The sequence below is a fragment of the Ambystoma mexicanum genome, chromosome 2q, assembly GCF_040938575.1.
Source record: "Ambystoma mexicanum isolate Mex_15411 chromosome 2q, UKY_AmexF1_1, whole genome shotgun sequence".
NCBI classification, from domain to species: Eukaryota; Metazoa; Chordata; class Amphibia; order Caudata; family Ambystomatidae; genus Ambystoma; species Ambystoma mexicanum.
Window position 1 is genome coordinate 534489620 of NC_090924.1, and position 16128 is coordinate 534505747.

At 49.7% G+C, this 16128-nt stretch overlaps 1 protein-coding gene across 1 annotated transcript in view; it reads right to left on the reverse strand.

Annotated features, from left to right (window-relative positions):
• DNAH3 (dynein axonemal heavy chain 3) overlaps positions 1 to 16128 on the reverse strand; it is a 1861430-nt gene that overhangs the window by 1455843 nt on the left and 389459 nt on the right. The window contains exon 15 of the mRNA XM_069647670.1: positions 14556 to 14679. Within this exon, the coding sequence (XP_069503771.1) occupies positions 14556 to 14679 (124 nt within the window). The remainder of the gene's footprint in view (positions 1 to 14555; positions 14680 to 16128) is intronic.

Below are 16128 nucleotides of genomic sequence, written 5' to 3' on the forward strand. Positions count from 1 at the left end.
TGACCTCGGTGTTGGCAAACACCTCTATGAATTGCAGCCATGCCATTTCTATGTGTGCACTTGAGCCATGTATTGCCGCCGTTAGTCTCTCCATAAAATAGATGTCCACTGCCACCCATTCCCTTTTTGTAGGGAGGGCCCCTCTTTTCCAAGTCCTGGCTCATGCCGCTCTAGCAGCCAGCAGAAGAAAGTGTGTCAGGTCTGGCAGTTTTTCCCAGCATTCATCTCCTTGTTCTAAACCAAACGTCACCAAGATGGGGTCCAGTGGGTAGTCCCCCTCCCCCACCTCCCTGATCCAACTAAGCACCTCTGACCAATACGTTTGGACCTTTTGGCACATCCACCACATATGCCAGTAGTCAGCCTTACCCCCACATCGGTGGCAACACACTGGGACAACATCCGGGAACATCTTTGAGAGGGTGGTCGGGTCGTATTGCCACCTGTGGAGGAGTTTGACTGCGTGGGTTTTATACTGGCAGGAGATCAACGTTTTGAAGGCCCTGGTGCAGAGTCTCCCCCAGAGGTCGTCCTCTTTGGCGCAGCCCAGGTCCTTTTCCCATCTCCTTCTAAGGCTCCCCGTCGTTTCCTCCCGGGGGGGCCAATAGAGCTTGATACAGGAGTGAGATGAGCCCCTTCATTTCTGTATGGGAGTCTGAAATTTTCTCCACTGGGGTGAGCTTTCTTTGCATACGTTCCTCCAGTTTTGGCTTCATTAGAATTCCCTTGAGTCTAAGGTATAGGTGAGGGGAGAGCCTACCAATTCCCAATGCCTCCTCAAGTTCCTGGATAGGTATGAACGAGTTCTCCCTCACCAGCTGACAAACCCTGCACAACCTAGCATTGAACCAGTGCTGATAGTGTTCATGGCCTGGGATTTCCTCTAGGACTGGGGTAGACCAGATGTGACTTAGTGGGGAGGGCCATGTAGTCACTTTCTCCCTGTTTCCCTTCCCTGCTAAAGTCTTCCACATCGTACCCAGAATTGGGTGATACCTGATCCTTCTCTGGAGTTTTTGCAGTGGGACCCATAACCATTCACCAACCGTGACGGGGCTCAGGAAGGAGTTCTCAATGTAGACTCAGTGTTTATTGGGGTCCTCTCTAAGGTGAGGGGCTAAAACTCTAAGTTGGGTCGCTCTGTGATAGGCCTCGAGATCTGGGAGGGCGACACCCCCTCTTTCTTTGGGGAGGGTAAGGGTCTCATACCCTATTCTGGGTTTCCGGCCTTGCCATATAAATTTCACTATGCGCCTCCTGGCTTCTCTTAGATGTAGTGTGGGGGCCTCCAGTGGGAGCATCTGGAAGAGGTACAGCACTCTGGGGAGCAGGTTCATCTTTACCGCGTTAATTCTACCCATCCACGAGATTTGCCCCTTCCCCCATCCTTCCATTTCCCTGTATAGTTTCTCAAACAGAGGGGGGTAGTTTGCCTGATTCAGGTCCTCATTCGGCCGAACAATATTGATTCCCAGATATTTTATCCCATCAACACAAACCTGGAGGCCTAGAGAGGCCAATTCGGACAAGCATCTGATGCGAATGGGAAGATCATCGATTTGCCGATGTTGACCGTGAAGCCGGAAAAATGGCCGAACCGCTCAATTATCTGCAGAGCGGCCGGGATTGACCGAGTGGGTTCCCTTAGGTGGAGCAAGATATCATCTGCATAAAGACCCAGTTTGAATGTGCGGTCTCCCACCTCTATGCCCCGCACCAAAGTAGCAATTCTGAGATACTCTGCGAGTATTTTCATGGTCAAGGCGAAGAGGAGGGGGGAGAAGGGACAGCCCTGCCTCGTCCCTCTCTGGAGGCGAAAAGCATGTGAGAGTTACCCATTGACGGTTACTCTGGCTGCCGGGGACTCATACAACGCTTTGATGGCCTGCCTGATCCAGATTCCAAACCCTAGCTTAACGAGGACCCCATGTAGAAACCCCCAGTCGACCCGGTCAAATGCTTTTTCGGCGTCGATGGACACCAGGACCAGGTTATTTCCCTGCGGGGCTGCGATCCTCATGAGATGCAGAGTTTTACGGAGAGTGTCAGCCCCTTGTCTACCCTGGATAAAACCAACCTGATCTGGGTGGATTAGGTTCGGCATATGGCCATCCAGCCTCGTCGCGATGATCCTCGTGAACAGTTTAGCGTCTACCTTGAGGAGAGAGATAGGTCTATAGGAGCGACAGTCCGCTGGATCTTTTCCCTCCTTTGGGATTACTGTGATCAGCGCTTTGCCAAAGGACGGGGGCGCCCTTCCCGTCTGCATCATGTGTGAGAACAGACTGGCCAAGAATCCCACCAGCCGTCCCGAGAAGGCCTTATAGAAACCCGCTGTGTACCCGTCCTCTCCGGGGGCCCTACCCAGCTTCAGTCCCGATATTGCTTTCAACACCTCCTCCTCTGAAATCGGGGCATCTAGGGCCTCGGACTAAGGTATTCCAAGCGTGTTAAGTTTTTAAAATTTTCTGCTGCCCTTTGTTCTCTTCTTTGTTGACCAGGGGCCCTCCGCTTCTCTCCTTGGTTCTGCCCTTTCTTGGGTTCCTGCTCCTTCTCTCTCCTCGTGGTTATCTCCCTTGAGCACCTGTGTGGCTTCCTTTCCGCTGATGACCCTGTAGTCCACCCCCACCCATTTGAAGGATAAGGCAAACAGGTAGGACCATCTGTATCTAATGTCCTGACTAGTGAGCCACTGAGTGAGCGGGCGGCATTCCCTTCTACGGGTAAGCGTGAGAGCGGATAAATCTTGATAAATCCTAATCTTGTCTCATTCAAAGATGAAGCTCCCCAGCCTTTTTGCCTTTTCGAGGACCTCCATTTTCTCCCTGTAGCGGAGGAACCGCACCGCGATTGACCTTGGGGCCCCCCCGCCCCTCCTCCACCTCGATGTGCTCTCTCCAGTTGGACCTCTTTGCCCCCCTCCAGCGCAAAGAGTTGGTTGATCAAGCCCTGGACTTTTCTCCCCATGTCGGCTGCTGTCTCCCCTCTCTCCTGTGTCACACCCATGATACGCAGGTTGTTTCGGCATTCTCTATTTTCTAAATTGTCCATCTTGAGAACCATGTCCTCCTCTCTTATCTCCAAGTCTGTTAGCCTTGCCTCATATTTCATGTCTAAAAGGTCTGTTTGGAGATGGTTGTTTTCCATCCCCTCCATTTTGTCCTCCAGAGTGTCCACTCTCCCCTTGAGGTCTAGGATAGATGCCTGTATGTCCATGCAAATCGCCTTGATTTCTTGGAGGATGTCCCTAAGGTCGTCCTTGGTGAGCGCAGCTGAGGGTGGATCTCCCACAGAGGGCATGGTGGCTCCAGTGGCCTTGGGCCGTGTCAGGGAATGCCTGCGGAACCGCTGTAGCAAGGTGATCCCTCCAGAGGCTGGGGTCCCCTCCAGGGTCCGTGCCGGAAGGGGCACCTAGAGGTGGCACCTCTGTGTATGTTCAACACGGGGTGCCAAGCGTGTTTGGGTCGGGGCCCTGGCCCTGCTTCTGTATTGGTGAACTGCGTTGCAATATAAAGGGCTTGGTGTCCCCCATGGGATATGGGAGGTCCAAGGCCCGAGTCGGGGCCCTCTTCCCCGGACTGGCCCCCTCTGCCCCTGATGGGGGGGTTTCACAGAAAGTGCGGTGGTCAAAGCGTCTGTAGTCCCCTGAGCGGCCACTGGGTTTATCAGCTGGGGGATTTCTGGGGGGGCACCCCCTTACATCGGGGCCCCTATCTCCCACTCTTCTCGCGCCTCCTCCTCACCTTATTGTCTATCTAGTCGCTCCTTCTAGCACCACTGCGTGGGCAGCGCCGCCCGGGTGATCCCACGGAGTCCAGAAAGGCCGGTATCTCGGCAAAGCGGGGCCCGGTAGGCCTGCGAGTGTCATGATGCCTACCCCCGGGGATCCAGATCAAGTCCAGCAATCCTGGGAGCAGGCATCAACTTATTCCAAGCAAGCCCAACAACCCCTGCTAGGGGCTAGTTGGGTGCAGTCCTGGCATCTATGGCGCCAGGCTCATATGGAGAGTCAGTCCTGGCGCCAATGCGCCAGGCTCATAGATTAAAACTTACCTGATGCAGACCATGCTGCAAACTTACCTGATGCAGACCATGCTGCAAGAGCTCCAAGCCAAAAGAGGCTTGGAAGGGACTACTTTACCTAGGGACTATTTTTTACTCAGGTGGGGTCGAGGAGGAATACTTACCTGGGACTACTTTGGAGGCCATTTAAACCACGCCCGAAGAGCAGCACACGCTTCGCGTTATTCTGCATCCAGCAGCGTAACGCTCACCGTGCCTGCAAGTCTGCATCCAGTCCTCTGCCACGCCCGCCTCGAGTCTGGAGCTCCTAGAAAGAGGGAGAAAGAAGGAGAAAAGGTTAGAACAAGAGCAATACCTTTAATCCTTACCTGAATTCCCGATCCACCGCACCTTCGAGCTGGAAGAAAGAAGTTATTTTATACGCATCGCCTCGCCTGATGCAGTGCCGCGCTCAACTCACCGGCCTTCGCAGCATCTTCACTATCCACCGCATCCTTCTGCATGTTCCTGCCGCACTCCGGCACCTAAGGGGAACACAAGAACAGCAAGGTGAGCCAAGAGAATAAACAGAGACAATATTAGTTACCCCCCATAGACTTACCTGATTTTACCGCCGGGGGTACTATTCCTCTTCACTGGTCGGCGCAGCCTCCACCGTATCTTTGCCGCACCCCGGCCCCTAAGGGAAACAAAAGGACAGCAAGATGAAACAAAGGGACAAACAAGGGGAATCCTTCTCACCACAACAGACTTACCTAATTTTACCGCCGGAGGCATTATTCCCAGAGACTTCATAATTTCTCTCAGCACCTGAATAAGGGAGAAAGCAACAGGTTACATACTGACATTATTTTATCGAACCGTGTTGGATAATCCAAATCCTTACCTGAATGTTACCGGTTGCCACGAGGAACTCTTCGCTAGGGTCAAGCTGCAACCTGCAAGGAATCGGACAAGAGTGAAAGTCAGACATTTGAACTCTTATGAACTATATACTTACGGCGTCTCGCCGTAAATCTCAGAGTCAATATTGTTCTGGAACTCACCAATTCCTTCGAACCAGTGAAGCAACTGGTTATCTACGCGTCCCTGCGCTCAATACAGGATGGAGAGCTCATCTTTCCAAACCATCAGGTTAGACTATAAGAGGGGACATTAAAGGTGATCAGTGGGGAGAACAGCGGGGGTGGGGGTTAACACTCAACTCCATGGGTGGTTAATTCCCTTTCTCCATTTGCATAAGAATACTCCTACAGGCCATGCAAACGAAGCTAGGTGGGCCAGTCCAGTCTGTCATTTCGGCACTTAGCGTCACATTGGTGGAGACCGCAGCTGTCCAGTTCAGATCGACGCCCCTGTGGGAGCCAGGTGCGCGTAACAGCGAGATCAATCTCAGGTCCAAGAGGCCCTAGATACCACTGTGGGATTGTCACCGTGAAATCCCTCCGGCGGATCCCCACTCCCCGATAGTCCGATGAGGAGCTGGAGGCAGCTCCCCCTCTGTCCATGGGCCCTTCAATTCTTTGTGGGATGCTTGTGCGGCGGGGCAGCGCCCCAGGCCACCCGAGGACCGCCGTCACCCCCGGCACTCACTCCGGATAGTGCACCTCCCTCGTGGCGGGGTGGCGGAGGGGGGCGGATTTTACCAGCGGGCCCCGCGAGTTGAGCCGGCCCCACCGACCGCAGCTCGCGCCCGGCCCTGCAGCCGGCGCTTGTATTGCTTCTTCTCCGAGGCCACGGAGCAGGCCCGAGAGGTCCTTCCCTCTAGTCTGTATGCGCAGGAGCTCTTGCCTCTGGCCCTCGGGAAAGCACGGAAACCCCCGCCCCCAGGCCACGGCCCTGGAACGCACTCTGCTGGTGGTGGGGGGGCCCGACCCCCAGTTCCCCCTGGGTCCTCGATGGTCTGACTGACCTCGCTGTCCCCAGCGCTCGCCGAGCTCCTCAGCCCGCGTCTGCCTCGACTCTCCTACTGGGGCCGAGGCATTGAGCCCAGAAAGTTCTCACTTCGGTGGGATGCAGGCGGTGCGGGTCCGCGCTCCGGCAGCTTGCGTCCTCCCTCGGGCGGCAGTGACGGCGGGGGGGGCGCACGGCCCCCCCCGTCTCAACCTGGTTTGGCAGCAGAGGCCGGTCTCTCGGTGCCCGCAGATCCCCCAGCTCCGGTGCTCACAGTTAGTCGGGCCCCTTCCTCGGGGCCATGGAACGGGCCCACACCTCGGGGAAGCTCGGAGTAGCCCCCAAACGTGCTCGTTCTGTGGGTTCCAATGTGCAGGGTGGCAGATGTTCCTCGGGTAAACTCTGTACCCCCCAGCCGGGGTCTGAAAAGGCACAGTAGGCCCTGCGGTGCAACGGGAGCGCGAGCCTCACACGTCTTGCATGCTCTGCGCCCCCTGGTTGTCCGGCTTGCCAACTTTTACTGGAAATTCATACCGTCCTTTTCTGAGATAGTTCAACCGATCATTGCATTGTTGAAGAAAGATACTCCCTTTCTCTGGACATCAGCTCAAGATAAGGCATTCCAATGATTAAAAGCAGAGTTTACTCAAGCCCCCATCCTAGCTGAAACTGATATTAATCGACCGTTTCTAGTGGAGACGGATGCCTCTAACTATGCCATAGGAGCAGTGCTAAAACAGGAATTTGAGGACAAACGTGAACATCCCATTGCTTACCTTTCACGAACCCTGACTCCCAGCGAGACTCATTATTCCGTCTTGGAAAAGGAGCTGTTAGCCATCCGTCAAGCCTTCACAGAATGGCGTCATCTACTTCTGGGAGCTAAACATCCAGTTCAGGTCCGTACGGACCATCGAAATCTTCAAGTTGTACAATCTTTGGAATGTAGGAATAGTCGTCAAGCCCATTTGGCCTTCTTCTTTGCCCAGTACCAGTTCTACATCCATCATGTACCCGGATCACAGAACATAATTGCTGACGCCTTATCCCGACGTCCCGACTATGAAACTCTTGAAGATCGGTCCTTCCCGAAGATGTTTCCCCACACAATTTTTGTAGCCCAAGCAATCAGTCTCCTGGAAGACATTCGGATGCAAACCCAGTCCTCTGAGATCTGGAAGGAATTTACGGGGAAGAATCGGTGGAATCTTAGAACAAGAGACAGGTACCTGTTTAAGGATAATGGCCTGGTCATTCCCACACAGAGACTACAACAACGGATTATTAACCTCTGTCACGATACCCTTCACTCCGGACATCGTCGCGTCACCAACACCCTCCGTCTCATACAAAGAGAATTTTGGTGGCCTAAAATGAAAATTGACATTCAACGGTACATTCAAGCCTGTGCAGTCTGCAATCAAAACAAGCATGATAACAAGAAACCGGCAGGTCTCCTACTTCAACCTACGCTACCGTCTAGGCCCTGGGAATTCATCGATACAGACTTTATTGTGGAATTACCACCATCCAGAGGTTACACGACTATCATGGTCACCATTAATTTATTCACCCACGTGGCTCATTTTACACCATTGTACAAATTGCCATCTTCCTCAGAACTCGCTGGCATCTTCCTGGAACACATATTTCGACTTTATGGACTCCCTTCCAAGATCATATCAGACAGGGGACCTCAATACGTCTCTCAATTCTGGAAACACTTATGCCGTATTCTAGAAATCCGACATGCCCTCTCTTCAGGTTATCATCCACAGACTAACAGAGCTACCGAACGTGTGAACCAGACCCTGGAGCAATACCTTCGTTGTTTCGCCACCAAGGTACAGGACGACTGGTCACTCTTAATACCTGTGGCTGAATTTGCCTACAACAATTCTGATCACTCTGCAGTTAAGACCAGCCCTTTTTTTTGGAGCCAAGGATTCCACCCTTCGGTTCTACCTTCCATTCTCCCACATCCCACACCAGTACCAACAGTCGACTCCTGGATTGAAACTCTCATCAACGTACACAAGGAAGCCAAAAAACACTTAGAAAAGGCCCGAACTCACACCAAGCATTATGCGGACTCCAAAAGAAGACCAGGACCTTCTTATGCAGTCGGTGATAAGGTCTGGCTGTCCTCGAAACTACTACCTCGACATTGAAGACCAAACAAACTGGCTCCCCGGTACTATGGCCCTTTTTCCATAAAGGAAATCATAAACCCAGTGACATTCCAGCTCAAATTGCCAGACTCCTGGAAGAAGATTCATCCAGTTTTTCACACCTCTGTATTAAAACCTTACATCCAGTCCTCCCGGAAGTCCTTCAGACCCAACCCTGTGGTTGTGGACGACCAGCTGGAATATGAAGTATCCAGAATATGCGACTCCAGGTATAAACGGGGTCAACTTCAATACCTGGTTGAGTGGAAAGGATATCCTCCTAGTGAAAGAACCTGGGAACCATTTTCAAATCTGAATACCCCTCGATTGCTCAGAAGGTATCATCTCATACACCCGGCAAACCTGGTGGGACAGGTTTTCGGAGGAGGCATGCTGTCATGATCCATAGAATGCGTCCCTTTTGGACTTCCTGGTCTCTGTCACAACGGGGCTTGCACTCCTTGGTACTTCCAACATGGCTGTCTAACGTGGTACGCTCTCCACCAGCCTCCACGCCCCCGTGGCTTTGCGCGTCTCAGTGCTACTGCTTGCAGTGGCTAGACGTGTGCTCTGAGGTTCGCTGTAACTAATCTCTTGTTTCCTGGTTCCCGGATCCTCGATTTACCCCTCTTCCCTTCCTCCCTCCCTCTTTACTCTGCCTTGATTCCCAAATCTTGTGTACCGCCTCCGAGTACACCTCCCTCGTTTCCTGGACTTCCCAGAGACTCCAAGTACCCCTGGATGCTGAACGCACGCTGGAACCAGAAGAGGCTCGCGCGGGCTTGTACAAAACCCGATCCGTACGCAAGAAGGCTCCTTCCAAGAATTCCTGCAAGGATCGAACTCAGGTGAGAAAGGGGGTGTTAGGCAGAAACCTGTGCAGTTCCTTTAGGGACCACTGCAAAAGATTTAAGACTACAGGTGTTTGGCAGTAAACCCACTTGGTAGCAGTCTGTACCACACAGATTCACGTGGTAGCTGTGGCTGAGCAGTCAGACTTCTCTCAAGAAGAGTTAGGCAGTATATAGAGTATACACAATAGGTACAGAGATACAGTAGCGCAAGCAAACGCTGACCAGAGCTTTGGTGTAAAAGTATATAGTTATTTATTTAAAGACACACTTGAAGATTACACTAGCACAAAGAGAAAAGTAAATTCAGCACACAGTCCATATTATATATATACAACCCTAATTACTTATTAGACAAGTCTTAATGAGAAACACCACTTATTTTCAGACAGAGGTGAGCGCTTAACATAAGATGGCACTCTAATAAGTTATTAAAAGGGAGGGAAAAAGGCAGAGTTATGGAAGCACACAAATTTCAATACTTTTACAAGAACCACAGTAAGGCAGGATAGGCAGAGTTCTACTGGAGAGCAAGGAAGTCAATTGCAAGGCCCACTCTTGGAGAGAGCAAGCAGAAGGGGTCCAGGTTCACACAGTGGGGTTATGCCCAAAGAGTCTTGTAGATAGTTCGCACACAAAGAATGAAATTAAAGTCAGGAAAGGTTAAGCTAGGTTGTCCCAGGCCAGCCCAGGTTAGAAAGTCGAGGCTTTACTGTCACCCCGAACGATCTGTCGCAAGGGAAGCCAGACGGGACACAGTACCTTAAGTGTGAAGGAAGCTCCAGCGGGGGCAGTTGTTCCTGGCAGCGGGTGCAAGTCTGTGTTTCGTCCAGAGGAAGAGGAGGTCTCGCCGTGGAGGAAAGATGAAGGTTGTTGCACTGCCAGGGAAGAAACCAGCCGCGGAGTTCTTCAGTTGAAAGGTATTCCGGTTGCCGGGGGGCTTGGCACGGGCAAGGCGGCCACGAGATGCTCCAGGAAGGTGAAAAGAAGGCAAAACTGGTTATCCCCACCAGTCAAAGGAAGAAGACTCTCCGGACTGGAGATCTCCTCTGTCGTCGGGATAAGTGGTGAGACGGTTCAGCAGGGCTCCACAGTGGTGTCGTCGTTGCAGGTCGGCTCAGCTTCTCCCTCCTCAGATTCTTGGGTCCTGTGGCGACTTCTGAAGTTCCAGTCCCCAAAGCCCTGCTTTTATGCAGCAAACCCCCATTCATTCAGCCTAGCTGTCAATCAAACATGCTAAGTGGTGAGCCGGCCGGCTCACCACTTGGGCCAATCACACAAGAGTGCGACTTGAGTTGCCAAGGCAACTCAGTCCAGGGTGCCTAAACCCCCTCCTACATCCCTGTGGTACCCAGACAGAGTGGCACCACTTTTGGAGGCTTCTGTGGAGAAGCCCGTGAAAAAGTGGAACAAAGGGCTCAACTTCGGTTGGAGTCACAGAAGAGAACACAAACGCCATTTTAGAATCGAGTTCTGGCAAAAAATACCAACCGGTGAATTAATATTAAATAAATAAACCGGCGGTATGTTCGAGGCTATAGGAATTAAATAATTAAAGTTGGTAGCCTCGAACAATGTGAAAATCCCATAGAGATATATTCGAGGTCGAATATAAAAAGTAGTATCCACTGCCACCAGCCAACACTCGATCAGGGGGGACAGAGATGTGCCCCCTCGAATAACAGACCACGGGGCAATCGAATTGCCCCGACCAGTACGTCCACAATATGATGGTTTGTACTGGTTTCTGTTCATAATTTGGGACTAGTAAAGCCAATGGTGACTTTACATGCCCTGGGAGACAGTAGTCAGTCCCAGGGTATGGAGTCTATGTTTGGGGGTCGCTACGACACCCCTGGGTTACAGCACAGAGGCTGCTGTGTAACCCACATCAAAAACACATGAGACCCTATGGAGTAAAAGACCCCATAGCCCATAAAACACATGGAAAGACAAAGGAACACCTCAAATCATGTCTAAGAGTGGGAGTAAAAGAGTCTCACTCTTAGCAGGAGAAAAAAATAAACCCCAAAAATCCAGCAAAGCTGCTGGGGGACTCACTAGGTTTGGGAAATTAGCCTTTTCAGAGAATTCTCCCTAACAGGGGGAAATCTGTGACAACTTCAATGTAAAAGCAGCAGAGGGTCTTTGCCAAGCAGGATCATATTGGTTTTCAGACCTTCAAAGAGAACACACTACTGAGAAAAGACACCCAGGTGGCCGTCATGGTATGGAACAATGGAAGAAGAGGTGCCAGGACAGCTGGGCACTTAGTGTGCATAGTCAGCAAGGGAAAGTTTGTTAGTTGTTCTAAGAATTGGAGATTAGAGGACAAGGACCTATTATTTCAAAACTAGTCATTTGCAAGATTCTCTGTGAATTTGCTACAGATTGTCTTGTCACTATTTTCCTCTACTTGTGGATTCAACTCTAGTCTTCTGGCAGGTGAGCAAGAGAAAATGAAGCTGCGAAAGTAAATTGAGAATGAATGTCTATTTTCTTCTTATTTTTCTACCAGCAGATTACTCAAGAACTTGAATTGTCAGTTTATTCTTTTCTCCCAATCCCTTTTCCCCCAGGGCATTGAACTTGACTCTAAAGCACTTGAGCTTTTTTACACTGGACGTTCAAGGGAGACTGTGGGTCAGCATTGGCACCTGCGGAATAATATCTTGGCTTAGCCCCGACATACTGTCAACAATGGCAGGTCTCCACTTGCCAGTAACACTTCAAACTTCAACACCAGTGGTGGTGGCAGTGAGGATAGTCACGTCTTCTTCGGAGATGCTGGATCCTCCAATGAAAGTGCGGTAAAGGATCACTTTTTTAACCTGTTTACGGTTGTGAAGCCAAAAGCTTTCTGTCTCTGTTAGACCTGGTCATGAAGGACAGACTCTGGAACAGTCAACAGGCAGCATCATCATGGGGATGAAGACAGTAGATGTGGTGCTTGTGGGGGGAGTCCTGTCCTATATTCCTCCTTATGAACATAGAACACAGCTTGGCAAGTTACATCCTTTTTTGGCCAATCAGAAAGGCTTACAGCTCCAGCATATTACATCTACAGTGACCCATTGAGCACTGGAACAGGCTGAAAACCAGGAAAGGTTGAATTTCTGTCTTCAATTCTCCATTCTTGCAAACAGCAGAGCTAAACAGGAGTTCTCTCAAAGGCTTCCTTTTCCAACAGGTGGAAAAAGAAGCAGAAAGCAAAACTGCAGGTTTTAAAATACAGGCTTGTGTCACAAAAGGCTGTATTTCTCATTGGGCAGTCTGTGTGAATCAGAAAAAAAGAAAAAGGTTTTCTGTGGGTTCCCACTCTGACAGTTGGGAATATGTCAAAGGATTTTAATCTGTACCGTAAAGTATGCATATCTATAACATACCCAATACTGTATATTTCCGCTTCACCAACTCTCTTCACCGACACAAGAGTGAACAAGGCGGAGAGTATACACCTGGCAGTAGCAGGTATAGAACCCCCTGATCAAATTTCTTGGTGATTGAAGTAATTTAGATTCAGTCTGATGAACCCCAGGACACAAGTTAGCTCTCTGGGGCAACGCCTAGGCCATGCCCCTATGGCACCCGTATACCATTCTAAAATGTGAACAAGGAATCTAGTGGCACATGATTCTCAGTCTTGCAGCTTAACACTTTCTATTGGAAAGGAGGTTCACTCTGACAAATATTCCCCCCAACGGGCAGCTACTGGGTAAGCCGCCTTCACATGTCTTACCCCCTAGTTCCTCTTACCAAAAGCTTCTTTCTAATGTATTTGCATCAAAGCTCGCTGTAACCTGTGGTACCGAACTGTTGCCATTCAATAGCAAAACAATGAACAGAAATCCAAATGGAGCACAGAGGGACAGAATGCACGTCACCCAGTAAGATCTGGCTGTACCGGGGGCTATACCAACCTATTCACATCTTAAAACGTGGCTGGGAGGATAGCTCAGGGGCAGCGCATTTGTCTTGGAAGCAAGACAAAGCCTAGCAACACAGGTTCGATTCCAGGGCTTGTGCTTAGGTACTGGTCCACGGTATTAAGCGCGTTATAAAATAACTATTGTAATTATTCACATCTTAAAACATGTCTGAAGTAGCATGTGTGAAACAGAAGGAAGGGGGTGCCAATGATGAAACAAAGAATCAAAATAAACACTAAGGAGCTAATTTTGCTCCATGTCATAATTTGGTGGCGGGAAGCCATTATGTGCAGGCATACATATAGGTGGCTTCCCGGCACCAAATTTGGTCATTTGCACAGCGGAGTACAAATATGCACGGAAAAGGCAGCCTACAAACGTGTAGGTTGCTTTTTGCCCTGTACATTTGCACTCTGCCATGCAAGAGTAAACAGTGCCTACCATGCCAGCATGACAGGGAGCGTTTACAATTTCAATTAAACGCTGCCTGCCATGCAAGCATGGCTGGCAGCATGTACAATAGATCCCTATGGAGTCCGCCTGCTTTAAGCCGGTGCATAAAGCCGGCGGGATCCATAGGGATCCCCAACATGTGTGCCCGCATGAAAATGCATGCTGGCACAAATGCTGGAGCATTTGTATAGCGGAGAGGAAGCACAGCGGCAGAAACGCAAGTTGCCTACCGCCCCGTCTCTCCGTCAAACAATTGATTGGAAATTAGCCATGCAGGGTGTTGCTAGTTCTGGAAAAGATCTCAGGCTATGCTAATTTTGGGACTGTCAGGACTGGGGGCTAGCTAGCAGTTTTGGTTGTAACCCCATAGCTTCTACCCGGGGCTACAACCACAAGACCCGGGGCTATAGCCCCCTCAGCCCCCCTCCCAGCAATGCCTCTGGAGCCATGGCATCAATGGAAGGCGTAAAAGACTTATGCAAGGACGTTAGAGCCCTGATGAAAATGAGCCCATAAGTGGCAGAATCACAAAGAAGGTACCAGGAGTAGCTCTGAATTACTACTGTGTAGAGATTAGTTGAATCCCAAAGAAGATTCCCGCAGTAACTCGGATTAAATCCTGACTTACCCTTGTTTTACCTGGAGTAAGTCAGGAGTACGTTGGAGTTACTCCAGGTAACCTCTTTGTAAATTAAATAGTCCCTTTCCAGGAGTAAGCCGGTTACTTTTTGTAACTTTTTGGGGGGAATCAGCCCCTAAATGTGAAGATCAAACAGACTCCTTGCATAAAAGAATGTGAACGTTAAATAGGTCGCATTCCCTTAAAATGTGTGAAGGCAGCACAGCGGATCAGTTCACTTATCAACAAGTTGAAATGAAAACGGCTCTGAAAAGGTCACATTGGGCGGGTGCATGGAGAGGCAGCTTGGTGCAATAGCAAACATGCATGCAGGGATTCTCCTTATTCAAGTCTCAAACCACAACACCTTATTAAAGAGCAGATGAGCTGAAAGAATGACGGCTCGGACCAAGGTTTGCAACTAGTGTGAGAAGGAGGGAAAGGAAGAAACTGTTTTTCATCTTATAGAACTTGTGACATTAGAAGAAGCCAGGCCTCTGAGCTGAACTAGCGGACCCTGACAAGGTCTGCTAACGTGCATGTCTTTCCTCTGAAAGGTATTCAGCATTGTTTTTTTCCAAGGACCAGCTCAAGAGAAACTGCATTAAAAAAGTACCTCTTCTTCAATTCGTCTTCTGCTTGCTCTCTTCTGGACAGGAGGCGACTTATGTTAACTTCAAGAATCGTGTCAATTTGTTCGGGCCAGTGGAAAACCGTACTATTTAGCTTCAAATCATCATCTGTAATTAAAAACAGTAGGTATACAGTTAAAACAATGGACAGTTATTCTAGAGCCAAGGGGTTGGCTGGGCTGCAGAGGCAGCACTGACAGATCTTGGACAAAATTGGTTCAAGGAGGGGAACAGTTGATAATCAGCGTTATAAGAATTCAGAGAAATAATTTTGCCCCAGCTATACAAGGATTCACAGCTGTCATTCATTGTGGCTCTACCCAGCTGCAAATTGAAACAAAGTACGACATTAGCAGGATGGCCTTTAGTGCTCCCCAGTAAATACTGTAGGGGTTCTGAATCTTACTAACTTGCGGTGTACGGTGCACGCGTCATATGGGGCTGAGGACCCCTAATGTGATTCGTCTTCCTGGATGAAATCCAGCATCTGTCAAGGGGTAGACAAGGGTGATGATGGGCACCGGAAATCTGTGCTGAAGCAGCAGAGAAGCATGACTAACCTTCCCTCAGAAAGCACAGAGATGGGTCGTGGACAGCCAGGAACAACGGGAATCAACAACGGATACCTAGAGCTTTGGCTTCAAGCAACACATTGTGAAGTGATGTGTCCATGAGAAACTGCTCCTTCTTTAGTGCAGGGGCAAGGGATCGAAATGAGGTAGCGCACACGCTCCTTAACGAATGAGTCAATATCCTATGAGTGCCGGTATTTGCATGGCTCACCATCTTGGATGCCGACGTACATCCTTATTGCAAAGTTCAGGGATTGTCATAGAAAACCGGGAGCTCACTGCATTGTGTCTGTAACCCAACGTGCCATGATGGGAACTCCCGGTGTGAATTGCCTCAGAGAAAAAAGGAACTATCTGAGTGGCTGTAACAGGGATTGGGAGAAATGAAGAGTTAAACCCCATTTGTGCACATAAAGTTCCAATGAACAAATTACTTCCTTCTGGTCATTTTCTTTCTGATCGATATGTAATTCCTCTCACAGGTTCCTCATCTTTTGAAATACACATCAGACATACAGTCTTCTCTAGAACGTTTTTGAATAGTCACTAGGTGTCCCTATGCAACTCTGAAGTTAGCTTCATCATGACATCTTTGCCCGGCCTCATGCCGGCAGTGACGTCACTGAACATATACTCAAAGCCACCGTCACCATTTGCCTCAGTTCTGTCTTTATGCCTCTGGCGTTCGCAAAGATTAGCAGAACTGACCATTAGAGAACTAAATAAAAATGTAGACTGAAAATCCCCCAAAAATTCAATTGATGCTCATTCAAGTGCACAGTTTTGAGTGACAGGAGGGCAGCCGAGGAGGAATCTGTGGGAGGAATTATGTATCCATCAGAAGGAAAATTACCAGAGGTACTCCATTTATTCTTCTAATGGATACATTCCTCCCACAGATTCCTCATCTTCTGCAAGAGTCCTAAATTCATGCCAAGAGATATGTGGAGGAGGTAAATTGAGAAGAATGTGCAATTAAATCAGG